The 19,590-nt window shown below is 47.6% G+C and overlaps 2 protein-coding genes across 3 annotated transcripts; one reads left to right on the plus strand and one right to left on the minus strand.

The window, feature by feature from the left end:
* Positions 1-3,416: 3,416 nt before the first annotated feature.
* On the plus strand, positions 3,417-5,669 carry LOC120675015. Its single transcript, XM_039956104.1, has one exon. It carries the CDS (start codon positions 3,417-3,419, stop codon positions 5,667-5,669), a length of 2,253 nt encoding a protein of 750 aa, XP_039812038.1.
* A 417-nt stretch (positions 5,670-6,086) lies between these two features.
* Positions 6,087-15,578, minus strand: LOC120676275 (putative E3 ubiquitin-protein ligase RING1a). 2 transcript variants are annotated; one of them, XM_039957511.1, is made up of 10 exons: positions 15,386-15,578; positions 15,178-15,268; positions 9,221-9,279; positions 8,338-8,419; positions 8,012-8,132; positions 7,879-7,920; positions 7,236-7,763; positions 6,815-6,922; positions 6,510-6,710; positions 6,087-6,418 (listed from the first exon to the last, which is right to left on the minus strand). In XM_039957511.1, the coding sequence occupies exons 1-10, from the start codon at positions 15,561-15,563 to the stop codon at positions 6,386-6,388; spliced, it is 1,443 nt and encodes a 480-aa protein (XP_039813445.1). In that variant the 5' UTR covers positions 15,564-15,578; the 3' UTR covers positions 6,087-6,385. The 2 variants fall into 2 exon arrangements, with proteins under 2 accessions (XP_039813445.1, XP_039813444.1); XM_039957510.1 differs by lacking the exons at positions 15,178-15,268; positions 15,386-15,578 and adding exons at positions 10,521-10,599; positions 10,726-11,126.
* Positions 15,579-19,590: the final 4,012 nt, after the last annotated feature.

Raw genomic sequence — 19,590 nt, forward strand, 5'->3', positions numbered from 1 at the left:
TTTCTTGGGCGACCACATGGAGAGTTAGGTTTCCCAATAACGTCATTTGTCATCGTGGAATAATTTTCTCCGGACACTTCTATGTTTTATCGTGATTAAATCCAACTATGGTCAAAGGCTTGTGAGAATAAATTTATCCCCCAAGCTAATATCGATCAGTCTTGGATCAGATAGATTGGGATCAGTCTCTCTTCTTCATTTGTGGCAAAAGGAGGAAGAAGAAAGACGCGAGAAGGAAGACGAAGATTGTGCTCGTTCCAGCTATAGGGATGTTGGTCACCGTTCTTTGGGCGCTTGTTCTCAGCCTGCAGCTTGCTGAGTGCATGCCTGTGTGACCTTCTATTTGATTTTTTACATAGATTTGGGATTGAGATTTGGAATTGCTTAGTGTATGAGTACTTTGAGAGTGTTGTGTGTAACTCAGTGTTTTCCTTACCGATCGGTAACCGCCGGTTACCGCCGATTTTTACCGATACCGCTACTAGGCGGCAACCCATACCGGCGGTAAATTTCGAAAAATTTCGCCCGAATTTAAAATTTTCAAAAATATTTGAAATAAAAAAGAAAAAAATATGGTAAGAAAGTAGAGATGACATACATCATTCTAATATAGAACATGTTCAAATATTTGACTATTTGGGCACTCAAAAAAATAAAAAAACTTTCGGACCGGTAATCCCGAGCGGTATCCTCTAATCCCGAGCGGTATTCGGCGTTTTCCGAGCGGAAATCGGCGCGTTTGGACCGGAAACCACTGCATTGTGAGTATTTCTTGATTTTACATTGATTTTTAGATGTTTGTTGTGTAGCTATATTCAAAAACATGTGTTCATATTAGCTATATGGATCCATTTGTTCATGGTAGTTGGATGTTAATTTGTTCATTTTAGCTATATGTATATATGTGTGTTCATATTTCAAATATGTACATATATTTTCATTTGTTCATTTGGACCGGAAACCACTACTATGTATTATATATATTGACAATGATGGTTTGTGAGGACTATGGTTGTGATGATTTGCATGGACTATTGTTGTGATGATCTATATGGACTTTGGATGTGAATTTCTATTTTTATGGATATGAACTTCTATTCTATGTATGTGTAAATGTTATATAATTGTTTGATATATACCATCAGTAATGATATTTACAAAATTATGGTGAAATGCTGCCAAAATTTTTAATTTTCCAAAGTCATACGGTGTTTACCGGTTAAAAACGACGGTTACCGGTCGGTAAACATCGATTACCGGTCGGTAAACAACGGTTACCGGTTTTTTGAATTTGAATTGTCATTTCGAGCGGTTTCTAGCGGTTTTCGGCGATTTACCGCCGGTTTACCGATACCGCTAGTTGGCGAAAATCGCTTTACCGTCGGTAAGGTGAACCCTGGTGTAACTTGATGATGTACTTAGCTCTGCTATAATACAATTCTTCCTTTGATCTTAAAAAAAATGGTCCATGAGCAACTGCAGGAAGACAATGTGTAAGATTACAGAATAATAAATTTTATAATGATTGAAATAAATAAGGATCGTCCGTTGAATATGTGGGTGAGGAAAAGATATGAAAGTGAAAAAATCCAGTGGAGGTTGAAGGACATGCAACGCTTTTTTTTTTTGGGTAACGAGAGAGCTTTATTAACTAGCTAGGCATGGTCCTGGTTACAATCGCGTTAGTGCGGTCCATGGCACCCGTAGGAGTCTGGTCTAACCACCACGTACTCAATGGAAAAATCAATGGTTGGATGGCACCTCGTGTGGATGATTGGTGTGGATAGATCATGTGGTCATATATACACGTGAGCAGACTTTTCCCATTGCTCCTAGCTAATTCATGAGCAGCATATCTTCAAGAGCTCGAGAACCACCATAGACCTACAATAACGACGTTGGGACAAACAACAGAAAAGAACAAAAAAAAAACATCACCTTTCAAAATACTGGAATTTTCTGTATGCCACTACTCCCACTATTGCAAAACGTTAAATTTTATGCTAAAGTTAAACCTATTTAACTTTGATAAAGTATAACCTACAACATCACATTAGTTTCCATTAAATTAACCATGAAATACGTCTTATTAGTTAGTGTATTTATCTAACATTAGAGATGTTGATATTTTTCTATAAAGTTGATCAAATTAGAAAAAGTTTGACTTATGTATAGAACAAAACTAAATAACTTACGTCTTGAAATAATGAGAGGAGCACTCACTAAGGTCAGTCTCAATGCACAGTTTCATGGCACAGTTACCTAGACTAAAAACTAAGTAACTGTGCCAGATAAGTTTCATGGTGATGAAACTCTATCATTCTCTTTTTGCTATGTCAGTAAAATTGATGATATTTAATACTATAAACTTTACATGAAACCCCGTTGAGACTGGCCAAAGAGAACCACACGTGTGTGAACAAGAAGCGCGGGCAAGATCTAGCCACCGTGTCTCTCTTTGTTGACAGTTGACCGTTGACCCGGCTATCACGTCAATTTGGTAACCTTCATTCAAGTCAAACTCCGAGTTGTCAGTGGCGGAACCAAAATTTTAGAGTTGGGTATTCCCATCTGCAAACAAATAAAAAAGTCCACATGAACAGTAAAAGACACAATATGTGTTCGAGAAAACAAAGGTACAAAGCTGTTCAACTCTAACATGTCCATGAAACAAAGGGAATTAGGCATATCAATTGGAATTCAAAATTTTCTAATTGCAAATCTATGCTACTATGCTAGTCTGCTTGCTCACCTCCTGTATATGGCTCTGTGCCTCTGTCGCTCCCCTGCCTACCTTCCTGGGCCTTGGCCCCTGACTCCGTGCGGCCGTGCGCACTGCACAGGCGGGCAGCACGGCAGCGCCCAGCGGCGAGCGCCCGAGCGGCCTGCGGCCTGCCGCGATGGCGCGGTGTCGCCGCCGGCCGCCCAGCGCCCCCGTGCCGCCTGGCCGCCTGGCCGCGTGCCGCGACGGTGCGACCCCCTGCCGGCGCTCGCGGTCGCCGGACGCAGCTCCCGGTTCCGGCCTCCGCCACCTGCCGATCTAGGTTTTCATCACGAGATTTTGAGGAATGGGGAACAGTCAACGGACGGGAGAGAGAGGGACTCGGGTCAGAGCAGGCCGGTGGGCGTGGGTCGTTGCTGTGGGCCGTGATTCGTGTGCCGAAGCTGGTTGTTTATGGGTTGGATCATTTATTTGGGCTAAATTTGAGCTCAGGAATTTACTTGATGTATATACTTATAGTCTATATAGTATGTATATATGTATTATGGATGTATATACTTATTCACTTTCAAAAAATAGTTGGGTATTCCTGGGAATACCCAGGAATCCAGCTGCCTCCGCCAATGCGAGTTGTGAGCCACAGCGGACGTGATTGGCCCTTGGTTCAAAATTTTTGCGTGGCAAAAGGTCTGACATGCGTGTATTATACTGCTGCCAATGCAATGAACGACGACCATTGCAGCTGCAGACTGCAGGGAAGCAGCCGCTACGGAAGACGGGAGGAGCACTGAAGCAGCTGCCTATGGGGCTGAAGAATACCACGGCGACCATCGTCCAGAGCATCAGGACGGTGGAAGGGCAGCTGGTGCGCTTGGAGGTCCTGGTCCTCCTCAGCAGCCTCCTCCTGGTCCTCCTCGTCGTCCTGAGCCCATACCGGCACCAGCGCGGCGACAAGTCCTTCCGCTTCCTCGTGTGGGCGGTCTACACGCTCGCCACCGTCCTCGTCCCCTACACCATCGGTCTGCTGGAGGCCGGCCCGTTCCACGACCAGACCTTCGTGCTGTGGGGCGCCGTCCTCCTGGTGCAGGCGGGCGCCGACTCCCTCTCCGCCTACAACCTCCGCGACGTCGAGCAGTGGAAGCGGGCGCTGCTGCAGCAGGGCCTGCAGATCCTGATGGTGCTGTGGCTGATGGTCCGCTGCGAGGGCCGGAACAAGAGCTACAGCGCCACCATCTGGATCTTCTGGATCCTGAGCATCGCCAAGGCCCACGCCAAGTTCCAGGCGCTGAGGGAGGCTAGCAAGGCGGACAGCCTCATGATGAAGCACACCAAGGTCGTCGCCGACTACATGATGGCGGAGCACGAGTCCGGCCATGTCTCCGATGCCGCCACCATGCAGGGGTACAGGTACATTTTCCACGGCGAAGGCCTCACCCTCCCGTACTTCTCCAAGCCGGACTACCGAACGGCCATCGCCAGAGCGTGCGCCTTCACCACGGTCGACACCGTCTGGCAGTGGATCGACGGCCAGAGCGTGAGCGTCTTCAGCAGGGAGCACGGCGGCATCCTCAAGGACATCGCCCTGTCGTTCACGCTGTTCAAGCTGCTCAAGCGGAGGTTCTGCAAGTACGAGCACGGGGAGGCCGGCCGCCCCAAGACGCGGCGGCTCGTCGTGTCCGGGCTCCTCCGCGACGAGGACGGCTACACCCGTGCTTTCAGAGTCATCGAGATGGAGCTCGCCTTCCTCTACGATTTCTTCTACACGAGGCACCAATCGCACACCCAGTACGTAGAGATGACTGTGGTCTTCGTGCTCCCCGTGATCGTTTGGAATGCCGTCTCCGGAGCTTTCAGCAGGCACTACCACCGCACCAGCTTGGAGCAGACGGTCAATGGGGTCGATGTCATTCACTGCATCACCATCGTGCTGATGGTGATCGTCGTCGTCGTGCTGGTCGTGGAATCGCGCATCAACGATCAGAAGTGGAGGGTGGTCGACGATCTCCATACCTTGACCGGCTCGAGCAGAATCACCTGGAAGGGAGAAGCCGTCCCGTTCGATGACGGCAGCAGGAAGCAGGCGCTGAAACTGGTCAAGAAAAGGAAGCATCGGAAGCTGATGGGCAGGAACTGGGACAGGAAGCTGGGGCAGTACTCGCTGCTGCACAGATTCGACTACCACCCGAGGAATTTAGCGTCGATCCTGTCGCTCGGCTTGATCGAGCCGACCAGGGACGGGCAGAAGTCCTCCAAGAAGGTCGAGCTGCCGGAGGAAGTCGTGGTGCGCGTCCTGTCGCGGTTCAAGGCGAACGACGGCCACCTCGCCGACGGGCGGTCGGCGCTCGCCGCGAACGACGCGGCGCAGCTGTCGTGGGCGTGCAAGCTGCCCACGCTTATCCACACGGTCCTGGCGTGGCACATCGGGACGACCATCTGCGAGGTCACGACGCCGCAGCATCAGGCGCCGCTCACGGGCGACCGCCTGGTGGCCAAGTGCCTGTCGGACTACTGCGCCTACCTGGTGGCGTTCGTGCCGGACATGCTGCCGGGGCACGGCTACGACACGAGGCGGATCTTCAACGCGGTGGTCACGGAGGCCCGGGAGTACCTCGCCGGGTGTGGCACCATGAGAGCCAGGTGCGTCAAGCTGCTGGAGCTGCAGTGCAGCGAGCGGACTATACTGGGGATGGGGGCAAAGCTTGGGAGTGAGCTCAGGTACAGAGTTCGCGACAGGGCCCGGCGGTGGAAGGTGCTGGCTGACTTCTGGGCGGAGCTCGTCCTCTTCCTCGCGCCGTCAAGCGACGCCGACGTCCATGCCGAGAAGCTCGCGGCCGGCGGGGAGTTCATGACCCACCTGTGGGCGCTGCTCATCCACGCGGGCATCCTGGAGCGGCCCTCTCTAGTCTCTAGAACTATCGTTGCAACTGCTGACGATTCTGCCGTCTGACTATCTGAACGACCAAATCTTTTTTTGCATCTTCGTCCTAGCTATCTTGAGATCTTTATGCATTCATGGTTCATCTGCTGCCTTGGTAATTCATGGTTATGTTCCCAGATCCTAATCAAAATTTGCGAAGTGCAACAGTGCACCCAAAAAAAAATTGCAATGTATTTAGTAAGTGTTCCTGTAGAGCATGGTCATGCAGAGTTGTCAGAGCGGGACGGCAAGAGAACAAAAACTAACTCATGTAGAGCAGATTACTTTCATCATATTTGGCCAAAATTCGCAATCGACTACCAAGATTCGCAATCAACTCAAAAGACCATTGCTTTCTGAACCGGAATAAACTACTGAGTCGAGTTGGCAGAAACTAGAGAAGTTTATTATGGCAGGCTGAGGCGCCAGAGCATGGAAAACAATGGCTTTGAGTTGATATTTAATCAGCTTCCAGCTTCCCATTGTCACATCAACTGATATAAATGACCAGTAAATAGAAGACAGATTGATTCACCTCCTGAGGGCATCCGGTAAACAGTTCGCCATACTCCTATATTACAAGGATGGTTAATTAACCTAAGAAAACATGACGAAAAAATAGCTTCACCATTTTTGCACATTGAATACTTTTTTACAAGCATCCGTCCGCCGGATGCAGATCTCATTTGCAGCACCATCATATGGACAGTGACCTCACAAATTGATAGCTGAGGACCAAAATTGATCTAGTCTTGAGTTTTGAAAGCATACAGCAATTCCTGGTAATTAAAGACATGAGCACAGTTTCATCAAAAGTGCAACAATGAGCAAGCATAATTGAAGTAAATCTATTTCAAGACTGGGTCTTACCAGATCACCGTTGCTAGAGGCAAACGAAGGCTGAAGGTCCGAAAGAAGTTTATCTCCTCTCAATCTTTCCAAGTCATCAAATGAATGTCGTTTTGACTCAACTGTACTGGAAGCCTTTGAGCCAACACTACCATTGTGGCGGTCCATCCTTATGTACATCTCCAGTTCCTCGACTTTCCGAGACAATTGATGAGCAATAAACTGAAAGAATGCAAATTTGAGACTTTGGTTTTTATTTAGGTCCAACCGAGTAAAACTTGGATTGTTCAAAAGCCAAGAAGATATTTATTGAGACAAGCAATCACCTTTACAAGGTGTTGAACGGACAAGGTTGGTCGACAACTTAGATAGGGCTTTTCCAAGTTAGGTATGCTTTGCCCATCGATTGGAAGGAGAACAAGATACAAGTGGAACTGCAAAACAGAAATATGGACAATTCAGTACACAGTAGAGGCATCTACTGTGACAAAAAGGTTGGCAACCCTTTCCTACTGTTACCCTTGAAGAGAAGGGGACGAAGAGTAAAATGCCAGCAACACCTTGGAAACATGACATGAGTGCAAAACTCGCAATTTTATCCATCTTTCAAACATGGTTTTCCAAACAGGGTTCAGTTAATAATTAATTCCTAAATTCTAAAGAGTATAATTATGAGAATGACCATGTCCAGAAGATCCTAAATACAAAATGGAATTCACGACCTGATTGCATGCAATTTTAAAATACCTCTTTATCCATTTCATCAGTAGTACGGAGGTGATCAACCAATTTCACAATGCGTCCGCTCCTCCCCATTCTGCCATTTGAATTAGCACTGCCATGTCGATTCTGGCTCCGTGTACCATTTTTTCCCCATGCAAGCATCTCTCCCCGCAATGGGGAGGTGGCCAAAATTTCTTTTCCACCAACTACTTCATCGTTCTCCTCAAAGCTGTGGTCACTACTGCCAATTGTTCTAGCAGGTGAAGCTTGTGATGCAGACCTCTTCCTACATTTTTTATGTCTTAATTCTGGAGAATGATCATCAGCAGAAGATGGCTCTTTGGTGACCTCATTGGCATTTTCTTCTTCTCTATCCTCATCATCAGAGCCAGTAGGGGTAATATCAGGGGTTATGGTTCTGCCTCTGCCCCGTGTTCGCATATTTCTCCGGTATTTCCTTCCAAAGGCAGTGTCAGTTGCTTTTGCTGTGGAACGCTTCTTAACAATTGCCTCGGACTGTCTTCGAAACGTTTCCTCAATGGTTTCTTGAATCTTTGATGAAAAAGCAATAGTGTGTTGTTGTTGATGGATAAATATAAGATTATAAAGAGAATGAATTATGCATAAGCATATGCAGTGTTGGTACTGCAAAAGCATATGATCTCACCTTTTTATTCCGAGTCTTCTCCTGTTCACTGAAAGCAAGTTCCTGAAGTGCCAATATTAGAAGGACATCACGGAAAAGCTAAATGAGGCCAAAGAAACAAACAACTAATGGTGATGGGGCTCATAGGCATCACCTCTTCCTCATACTTGTCAATATCTGGATATAAGACTGCAATTAGTGCATCATAATTAGGATCATCCCTCAAAGAACGTCTGCTTGCACAATGAGTGCGACACGCTGGGCATTCATTATTTCTGCAAAGTCAGAGCATTATTATATTATAAATAATATTTCTGCAAAGTCAGCATTATTACATTATAAATAAATAATACTCTATTTTATGATCTGGAGGCATAATTAGGATGTAAATTCCACATTTTAAGGTTGATACTATGACATGATTTCAGAAATATGGCGTCATTTCCTTAAAAAAAAGAAATATGATGTCTGTCACCATACCCTAGTCGCATAGATTTATCAATGCAGTCTCTACAGAATCGGTGCAAACATTCCATAACTGTCCTTGTCTTCCGAATAATTCCTGCAAATTAGAAGGATTAGACGCCATGATATGTCATTATCTCACAAAATTATGCAAATCAAGCAATAAATTCTCAAACTTCAATTGTGTAAATTATTGTATCTTATCTTATGTAACAGATTTTCTACTTGCATTTGCTAGGGTTTCATCCAACAAATTAATTAGCATAGATTAATACAACCACTTAGCAAGTTTTGTAAAATGACAAGGCAATAGACAGCATTATATGGCCTATAACTGGAAAAATAACTAGAGGATGAATTTCTCATAAAAGACAGCTAGTGCTGAACTGCTGACAATTCTATGTAGAAACACAGTTCCTACAAATGTAAATGCTTCAATGAAGATATGCTACACATAAGACACAAAATCCTATGGATGAGGAATGTAGCAATGTAGCAATGCTACATACTACACCAAATGAAAGAAAACTAATTCAAGTGCACAGGTATCCTTCAAAGTGATAGGAAGGGTATTGAGAATGAGAGACCATCAGGCGATTTCAAATGACAGTCATTCGCTGAGTTTATTTATTTATCGAGATGCATCCAGTTGACTGAAAATAGATGGAACTAGTTGACACCAATAAAGAGCATAGTCTTATCAACAATAGTGCACAGATAACCATTTACTAGTGACACAAAATATACATAATTGTATTAATGAAACAATCAGGCTGGGTAATATGCTAGGTTAAATAATGAAGTGATATAAAAAAACTTCAGATATGTATACAAGCATAAGGGATGCATCATACCATGTGATATCAAAAACTGAGAAAATTCAGAAAGATATTCTCACCTAAGCAGATAGGGCACTGGACCTCCTTCCGTATCTCTGCTAATTTCACTAGCATAAACCTGAGAGAGCAAATGTTTCAGATAAGCTTCAGACCATGTAAAACATCAAATCTTTCGAAGTCCATGAACCTGAATGATGATCTTAAATATATGCAGTGCAGTGAGATGCAGGTAAATAAATGGATTGAAACAAAAAAAAAAGATATAGCTATTGTATATGATACTACACACAAAGATCACATATATATAGCAGGCGTAAGTGAGAGTCAGTATCTAAATGAAAAGCTGAACATTTGAGCATACTTGAGCATTCAACTACCCAGGAGGTATGAGTACAGTAATAGTCATAGTAAAGACTACCTTGCAATCTGTGATGAATCTATTGACTGGAGACATCTAAGAAATACAAAAGGAATACCAAAATTGGTCTTGACGCTGAAACCGATTTGTAGTATATATCTCACATCTTATGAATTTCCGAATTACGTGCATTGCTGACTGACTGGGAAACATGATTCGCATTTCTCACAAAGAATCATATATGGGGAGGGTGGAATCACATGGAAAAAGAAATCCTCTACACTGGACAGAATTAGAGCACCCAAGGCAGCATCAAGCGGGATCGTCTACGCCAGGTAACCAACAATTTCAAAATAGAAACTCAGAAGCTGCTACAGATTATCAACATACAGTCGGAACTGGCAGCTCTGCCAAGATAAGCTATGAGCCTATGACAGACATAGCAGTTCAGAACTTCAGATGAAAGCAGTGGTCCAAGCATTACAGTACAAGCGCACAACTCAAACAGGTAGCTGTGCCACTGAAACTGGTAGCGCGTGCCTAGTCCCCAGCTCCCCGCCGGCAGGCGGTCAATCTCCATCGCGGCCAGGACCTGCTGCCCTGCTTCGATGGAAGCAGCATGCATCCCATGTCCCCATACGTAGAGGACGTCGCATGCTAGCTCGAACTCGAACACACATGATGTAAATCATCCATGTCCGCTAGGCGATCGGTGCGCTTGCATAGACGCCACCCGATCACAGGAACTAAGCAACCATGCCGGAAACCGACAGCTCATCAAGCACCAAGCCCACAGGCTCCGGCAGAGACCGCCTCGGACGAGTCACCGACGGGTCAGGATTCGGGACTCGGTACACGAGGAACCCGAGGGCGAGGTGCAGGAGGCATGGGCACCGCGAGGCGGCCGCAAGCCATATCGCATAGGCAACCGCAGGGGATCCACGAGACCCGATGGGGTGGGAGGGAGAGAACGAGCACGGCAGGAGGGAAGGAAAGCTCACTCGTCGTAGCCGCCGCCGCCGTCGCTCTGCGAGGACTCGCTGTCGCCGTCCGCGGCGCCGCCATCCTCCGCGTCTGAATCTGCCAAACCCATCGAAGCACACCCAAGCCTCTTAGCCATATCCGCGGGGAGATACAGAAGGCGACATGCACATCGCGAGAGCGAGGGACGCGGGAGGCCGGACTCGATGCCGTTGTCAAGCTCACCGTCTTCGAGTCCGCGCTGCGGCTTTGGCTCGGTCAACCTCCGCTTGGCGGCGCTCCCGCTCGGCAGCGGCGGGCGTCCTCCCCTCCCTTCCCCTGCGCCCCCGCCGGCGGCGGTGGCGGCATCAGAGCCGGGAGCCGCAACGTGGTCGCGGGGTTTCGAGGACGGCGACGGGAGCCGGCGCTTCTGCGCGGGCATTCTGGCTTCCTGCGCCTAGGATCTCGGCTCCGGGATTGCAGCGAGGGCGCGGGGCGGTGGTTCTCCACCCCCGCGAGGCGTCCGGAGTTTGGGAGGGGAGGCGGTGTGGGTCGACGGGGAGGATGGGGAGGAGGGCAGTATATGGAGAGATGGGAGGTGGCCAGGTGGGTGCGGGAGCCTCTGCGAAGGGAGGCGGAGAGAAAGAGGAAAATAGGAGGGGTTCGTCTTGTGGTGGCCTTCAAGGTTTGGGTCTATCTGACTGCCTGCCGGTGGGGGCCGGCGCCTGATGCTTCCGCTCTGACTGGCTTAGGAAGTCGCGCGAGAGACCAGGTATAGTTGGCCACGCATCCCGCGACCCGGTGGCCCGCCCGGAAGTCCGTTTTTTTCCCGGCCCGGCCCGGTCCATTTCGTGCCCGGGCTGGCATGGCTCGTGTCCCGTGCTCGTGTCTGGGCCGGCACCCCCGCCCGTGGGCCGGCACGGAGTTAGCAGGGCGGCTCGGTAGTGGCCCGCTAACTCCAACAGACGTTCGGCCGGCCCAGCCCAGCTAGCCAGGGGAGGGGGCAGGGAGTATATAACTCACTCTGCCCGCGGCTCCCCCGCCCGTAACCCTAGCCCCAACCCATTCCCTCGCGCGGTCGCGCCCCCCGTCGCCTAGCTCCCGAGTCCCGCCGCCGCTCCGCGACCGCAAGAGATTGCGCCTCCACCTGGCCGCCTCCGCCATTCCAGCCAGCGAGCGGCGACCTGCACGGCCGCACCCGCTTCCGCCGCCGGCTTCTCGTCTTCCCTTCCGTCTCCTGTGAGTAGATCTCCGGTTCCGTCGCTCCGGTCAGCAGATCTCGCGCTCCTACGCACCTCGCTGGCTCGCTCCAATCCTGGCCGGAGTTCGCAGTAGTCTTTGCCGTCTCGCCGTCGTTGTCTCTTCTCTCTACGACTCCAGGCTCCGGCTGCGCAGGTACTCTATTCCGTAACCCTAACCCTTGTTTTCCATCTCCATTCTTTTCCCTACCCCTAACCCTCGTCTTTCATCTCCGTCTTGTCTCTTGTGCAGGTCTCGTGCACTCGGGGCCGCCGGCTGTTGAGGAACGGAGCCGCCGAGGGTTGATGCGAAGGTGGGCTGCACCCTGAGGTCGTCGTGATAGACGACATGGAGGAGTACACCGTCAACGATGAGCTCAGGGCGTGTGGCCTGCCCGCGGACGACGACGATGACCTGACTGCCGGCGCTGAGGCATTGTTCGGTAGCAGTGTTGCTCCGATCAATGTCGATGCCCCTGATGATGCCGGCGCTGGTGCTGGAGGTGATGGCGTCGGCGCGTCAGCGACTCAGACGCCGGCCTCGACACCTACTGCTTCTACTGCCAACAACATCGTGCTGATGCGTGCCAGGTCTGGTGCCTGGAACGGCTTCGAGCCGATCTTTGAGACCTTGCCCTCTGGCAAGCAGGTACGAATCGCTGCCAAGTGCCGCCACTGTAATCATATTCTGTCTGCTCGATCTGCTTCTGGTACTGGACATCTGCTCCGTCACCTGGCGCAATGCGTCAAGAAAGCTAAGCATGCTGCTTTAGTGCAGTCCCGCATCCAGTTCAATGGTGATGGTTCAGTCACTGGTTGGCAATACAGACCCGATGCTGCTCGGAGAGAGCTGTGCCGGTTGATTTCTAGACTTGATTTGCCTCTTGGTTTTTGGTTATGAAGAAGCATTTGAGGAGTACATTCAGCATGCTCACAATCCTTGTTTTTCTAGAGTCTCTAGACAGACCACTACTAGAGATTTGGAAAAATACTTTCTTGAGCGTCGTACTTCTCTAATTGATAGCTTGCGTTCTGTTACATCTGTCTAATTGATAGCTTGCGTTCTGTTACATCTGTTTGCCTCACTTCTGACATTTGGTCGGGCAATGCTAAGGAAGACTATATTAGTGTAGTTGCTCATTTTGTTTCTGCTGATTGGGAGTTAGAGAAGAGAGTCATTGGGCTTAGGCTCATTGATTGCTCACATAATGGTGTTAACATTGCTGAACGTGTTGAATCTGTTGTTCATGAGTTTGGTTTGACAGATAAAATTTTTGTTGTGACCCTTGATAATGCTTCTTCTAATTTCAGAGCTATGTCAAAGCTCATTCCTAAGTTTGTTGGTTATCTTGGTTCTGATCCTGCACCACTTGACAATGTTAACAGAGAAAATGACAATGCATTGCGTGGACTCTTGTACCAGCAATGTGCATGTCACATTATAAATCTCATTGTCAAATCTGGTTTGAAAAGGCTTAGACCAGGGGCGAGGCCGGCCCGCAACAGCAAAGCGACGGCCGGGGCATGCAGGCGTCAAGGCCGCCTCGCCTCGCCTCGCCCGCCGCGTTCCGCGTTCCTCGGCACGCAGCGGCGACTCCGATTCTGCCTCAGAAGGAAGCATACCACTCGGCGCTCGATCCATACGTCAGATCACGCGGATGTTCTTCTTTCAGATTGAGGCTGAGATTGCAGAACACGCATCAGTCAAATCGCTGCTGCGCCGCCGGCATGGTGGGTGTTGTTTGCCGCCGAAGCGTCGTCGACGTCCCCGGCTCCGATCCCCTCCCCTCTGCGGCGAGCACCCCGAGCCAGACCTCTGCCGGCGGCCCGCTACGCCGGCGTCTCTAAGCAGCTCCGCCTCTCTAACCGCGCGCAGCTGCCATCAGTTGGGTCTAATCAACCTTTCCAGTCTCCGGCGAACCAACTGGAAAGGCTTGGCTCCGCCTCTCTCAAGTCTCACCACGCGCGACACAGCCAGTTGGGTGTAATCAATCTTCGTTGTTCACGCTGCCGGCAGTCTGGCAACCTTTCCAGTCTCCAGCGACCGGCGGACAGGCGAGAATCAGTTCGGGAAATCTTCCATGGCCATGCCCCGCTTACAAATTGGTCTCTGTTCGTCAGTTTGGAGCACGTTGAATAAAGGAAACCACACAAGACTAAAACTCAGCATAGACTTCAGTTTGCATAGCTTACAACAGGGTAGAGACGTAGAGTGGTGATGCCTAATTTCCGCACTAGCAAGGTGAGAAACTGAAAACAGAAGGACCGCTAATTCAGTCCAATCAAACCAAGTGTTCCCACGATGCAATGGCATGCCACACTATTTTATCGGGGAAAGGGAAAGAATGCCGAGGTCAATTGCACTGGAACAGCCATAAAATATTTCCGTTTCCTGAAGAAGCTATGCATGCAAAAGAATGTTTCAGCGGATGCGGCACTACTGCACCAGGTAATATATGTTCAGTTATATTCACACAACTCCACTACTGATTGAGCGTTGAAACTTCTAGTTATGCTGTGATGTAGAGGTTACCACTTACAAGGGCTCGTAGCAACTCTTCAGTTCATTAGGTTGCAAAACTGTCAGGCTGGCTCATAACGATATGCTAATTTTATTAGTTTCTGCTAGCTGCTTTGTTGTGACTGGTACAACGCTGCAATCTGTATAACTGTAAACGTGTATCCCTCGTGCTTTCGACTTAAAATAACAACACTGAACTTTCAGTCCACGGTTGCAGGAGGAAAGGATAGGAGTAGCTAGCTATTCGGGATAGAAAAGAAAACGCTCGAGGCTATGAGCAAGCATCCAAACTCTAGAAGCTTCTGTCAACACAAGTCATAAACTAGAAACCAATTTGATAGAGCAAGCAGCCACATATCAATGGCGAGGGAAGACCAAAGCTCTTGCGTTTCACTGCCGCCTGCCTGTCTGTCTACAAACAAACAGAACCTGAAGTGCGACGTGAGGTCGAGGGACAAGCAGGAGATGTGAGTGTGAGCCGACCTCGGCGGCTACGCCATGGAAGGATCACAGTAACAATGACTAAGGAAGTAAGGATCAATGAAGCTCCTGTTAATGTTATTCGTCGCCACAGCCGTGCCATCCCAACGAAAACAGTCACCGTGGCGGAACCATGCACACCATCGAACGGTGAGCAATGCTTCTGCCAGGGATCCATATCCCTTGCTGCTAGCCGGCCATGATCAGCTCGCCCGACGGCACGAACAGAGAGCAGATACAAGCAATACGAACGAAGCAATCGTGACGCACATGCCTAAGCTCATCGGTTCCGCACGTGCCTCGCCGGATGCCAGCGCGTGCGGCAATTACAAGCTGGAGCTAGCGGCCAGCGCGCTAGACACGAGGCGGCGACAAGGTGGTCGGATCGCCTTGGCGGCCACGCGAGACGAACTGGGGGAGGTCGGGGAGGGTGGGGGATGGCAGGAGAGTGGAGCTTACCCATCCATGCTGCCAGCGCTCATGGACGACTCGCTGCCGGTGTCGCTTCCGTCTCCTCCTCCTCCACCGCCGTCCTCGTCACCTTCGGGATCTGCGAAACCACCCAGAGACAAAGACGAAACCCCTCAGGCACATCCACGGACCCAGGGCACCGAACGCGACGCATGCGTGGAGAGAGGCAGAGGCGCCGCGGCGTCGTTCGTCTCACCGCCGTCGCGAGGCTCCTGGTGTGGCGCGCTCTCCCGACGCGCGGAGGTGCCCCCATCCATCCCATGCGAGCCTCCGCCCCGTCCTCCGTCGCCGCCAGCGGCGGCGCGCCGCGCCGCGCCGCGGCCGTCGGAATCGTCGGGGGCGGGCGACGGAAGCGGGCGCTTCTGCGCGGGCATTTCGCGTCAGGCCCCCCGCGCCCACGGACTCCTCCCGGCGGCTGCGGCCGCGTTCCCTCGCGAGGCTCTGAGGGTGGGGGCGGTGGCGGTGGTTTCGTGGAGGAGGAGGAGAGCGTGAGGGAGGAAGGGTGGGTGTGGGAACTGCGGGGCGGGGGCGGAGGCGGAGGCAGAGGCGCGGCGCAGGGCAGAGGGCAGAGGGCAGAGAAAGGACGGGGAGGAAAGAGAGACGGGATGCGACGCGTTCGCGTTGTGTGCGTGCGTGTTTGTGTGGGGGCGCTCGCTTGCGGTCTGGCCGGATTATTCGACGAGCGCTCGACGCGACAGACAGACGGGAAAGCGAGGGACGTGCGGGACGTGCGGGGGCTGGGCGCCTGGGCCACTGGCCGCCGGCCGCCGGCGATTCGGGGCAGGGCGGGGTTGTGCCTCAGCGGTGGCGGTGGCGAATCCCGTCCGGCGCGGCGGCCTGCGACCGTGACTAACCACGTGTGGAAGTGGTCGAGTGTACCTGTGTACGGTTGCGACCTAGTTCTTCTTTTAAAATGCGAGATCTGAATTGGAAAATTCTTCAACGTCGCAGCCAAAGATATAGCATTGCTCGTATGTCAATGTACCTAAACGTGCAAAATAACTCCAGTAATGAGGCCGTCACAAAACGTTAACGTTCATAATTCAACCAAACTAGAAAGGACCACGACTTTGCAGCGCGGCCTGTACTTCATGTCGTATGTTTATAGTTGATGCGCACTTTTAGTTTGTTTATATAATAATTAATTATGGTATCTAGGCAAACATATTTTTTTAAAAAAAAGCCATGCAGGTAAGACAAATTTGTCATTTGTTATTTTCGTCTAGGTATCATGGTCGTCTAGGTATCATGGTCTGTGCAGCCCGTTGTTACACATTTTGGATTTTCTATTATCGTGGCGCTCATTTAAGTAATAGATTATTTTAGGTGTCGAAATAGGTCTATGATTTTTTGCTATATTTATTATGGTGAAAGTAGGGGTAAAATCATTTATACGGAGGCACAATTAGCCTGAAGCTTAATGCATTTGTGAAATGAGGAGATTTAGACTTTTAATCATATGACAGTTAATAAACATGATGGTATACTTTTAAGAAAATAGTGATTATATTAAAATATATCATGTTATTATGGACGTAGCATGAGAAGCTATAGAAGAACATTGGTATGATATTATATTTTTAGCAGAATAGAATATGCTGAACAAATTACAAAAACACTTTGAATTAATAATTTTGTTTTGTAGCGAAGCTTTAGGTTATCAAATTTTGAGCATTGTTGTAGAAGCGCTTTAAATTAGAAATTGTATTATATAATGCAGTTGTAGATTTTCAATTCTGAACAATTTTTGTATTGAATATTTTTTAATTCGAAGACATTTGGTGGGTAGAACAGGTCATATGTAAGGGTTTGTGCAAATTAATTGTGAAAGCATTTTCAATTTTAGTATTTGCTCTACAATAAAGTTGTAGTTTCTGAATTTTTATCAAATTTTATATTGAACAACTTTTGATTTCAATGCGTTTTGGTGTTCAAATTATATAAGTATAATGTTGCTCGTGAAGGAGTAATGAATGGAACAAATTGTAGTTTGATTTTAATGAGAAATCGAGGGTTTTCCTAAAACATTTCCTGAGAGAGGATTAGGATAGCAGGTTGATTTTATTGAAACTTAAGTTTTTATTAACAAATTTCCTTAATCGGGAAGGTTGGACTACCAGTTGATTTTAACAAAATTTGTAGTATTTTTTTTTGAAAAAAAAATATATTTGAGAGAGGTCGGACTGCATGTTGAATTTTGCTAAAGGGTGAGAACTTAAAAAAAAGGTTTGAGAGAGGAGTGGGTTGATTTCTCTGAACTTTGAGAACTTTTTTTATAAAATGATCGCGAATCATACGATTTCGGCTATCCGCACGACCGATCAGACAGCTAGGAAAGACGGGTGATGGGGGCGGCCAGCGTTTGGTGAATTGTATTGTAAGACTAGAAATATTGGCGCGCTAAGTCTCAATGGGGTTTCATGGAGGGTTTTCATGATATTAAATATTATCAATTTTGCTTCCACCACCATTTGCAAAGGAGACTAATTTTCATTTTCTGGATATCTTTTATACCCAAGCCACCTTTTTGTTTACTTTTACAAATGACATTCCACTTAACCAAGTGGTACTTTTTCTTCTGACTGCCTCCTTGCCAAAGAAATGATTTTCTTTGGCTGTCAAGTTTATTGGTGATTGTTTTGGGCAACAAATAGATAGACATGTGATATATGAATGAACTGGACAAATTAGCGGTTATCATAGTAGTTCTTCTAGCAATTGACATAGATCCCCTTTCCAGGCTGACAGATTTTTGGCATTTTTCTCATCTAGAGGATCCCAATCTCTTACATGTAGTCTGCTGGGGCTAACTCGTACCCCAAGGTATTTTATAGAGAATTTCCCTATCTGGCAATTAAAAAGGTCAGCAAAAAGTTTGTCTAGCTCATTATCACCATGTATAGTAATAATCTCACTTTTTGAGAAGTTGATTTTCATTCCAGACATCAATTCATATAGATATAAGAGGAGTATTGTGTTTCTGGCACCTTCCAAATCATTTCTTAAGCACACAATAGTATCATCAGCGTAGTGTAATAAGACTACCCCATTGGGGATCAAGTTACCAGCTAAACCTGTGATCAAGACAGATTTTTGGGCTTTCCTTACCATTCTACCCATACAATCTGCCACAAAGTTGAACAAAATAGGGGACAGGGGTCCCCTTGTCTTACCTCCTTTATGGCTGACAAAGTAAGAACTCACTGTATCATTAAGCTTCACACCGATAGTACCATTACACACTACACTTTTTATCCAACTGCACCACTTCTCAGAAAAGCCCCAAAGCTGAAGTGCATCAAATAAAAAATCCCAGTTAACTTTGTCATAGGTTTTCTCGAAGTCTAATTTGAATCAATTTTGCTAATATGGTAAGAAAAAGAAGGATGAAGTTTCATGAGATGTTAAGAGAGTTTAATTACCATAAAATCCATCTAGTATAATTACCTAGTTCTAAGTCTAAGTAATTGCGCCCATGAAATTAATACTGAGACTGGCCTGACGCCGCGCCACTAGGTGATGCGCATATACGGTTGTGTGCTCTGGGGTTCTTTTATGCAGCAGAGCTAGAGAGAGAATCGGGCAGAGCAAAGCTGCGGAGGTGATGGTGGGCCTGAGCAGTGGATAAAGGCGATGGAAAAATTTTGTGCAGGTAGTGCCGGCGGCCCGGCACGTTGCTTGATGGAGTTTTTTTATTTTTATATTATTTATTTTTTTTGATTTTTCAAAAATATATACCGCAAAAAAAAATTTACAGATCTAGCCTCCTGTCGTCAGTTCAACTGGCGGTAAGGCCATACCGCCGGATGAACCGGCGATATGTCTTTTGACCTGGACAGCTCATTTTCAAAAAATCATAACTAATTTATATGAACTCAGATGGAGATAAAGTTTATATGAAAATTGTAGATCTCAACAAGATCTACAACTTTGTGGTTCAAATTTTTTTCATTTGGAGCCATCTTTGTGCTCAAATAATCAATACAAATTTCAGATCTAAAATTTAAATTTTGGTCTAAACACTAGACAACACACCTTCAAAAAATCATAATTAATTTATATGAACTCGTATGGAGATAAACTTTATATAGAAATTATAGAACTCAACAAGATCTACAACTTTATAGTTCAAAATTATTTCATTCGAAGCCATCTTGGTGCTCAAATAATTGTCACAAGCTTCAGATCCAAAAATAAATTTAGATCTTGAGCATTTATCGATTATTTGAGCACCAAGATGGCTCCAAATGAAAAAAATTTGAACTATAAAGTTGTAGATCTCATTGAGATCTACAATTTTTAAATAAAATTTATCTCCATCCAATTTCATGTAAATTAGTTATGATTTTTTGAAAATGACCTATCCAGGTCAAAAGACATTTCGCCGGATGAACCAGCGAT

This window comes from Panicum virgatum, chromosome 5N (assembly GCF_016808335.1).
Source record: "Panicum virgatum strain AP13 chromosome 5N, P.virgatum_v5, whole genome shotgun sequence".
Classification (NCBI taxonomy): domain Eukaryota; kingdom Viridiplantae; phylum Streptophyta; class Magnoliopsida; order Poales; family Poaceae; genus Panicum; species Panicum virgatum.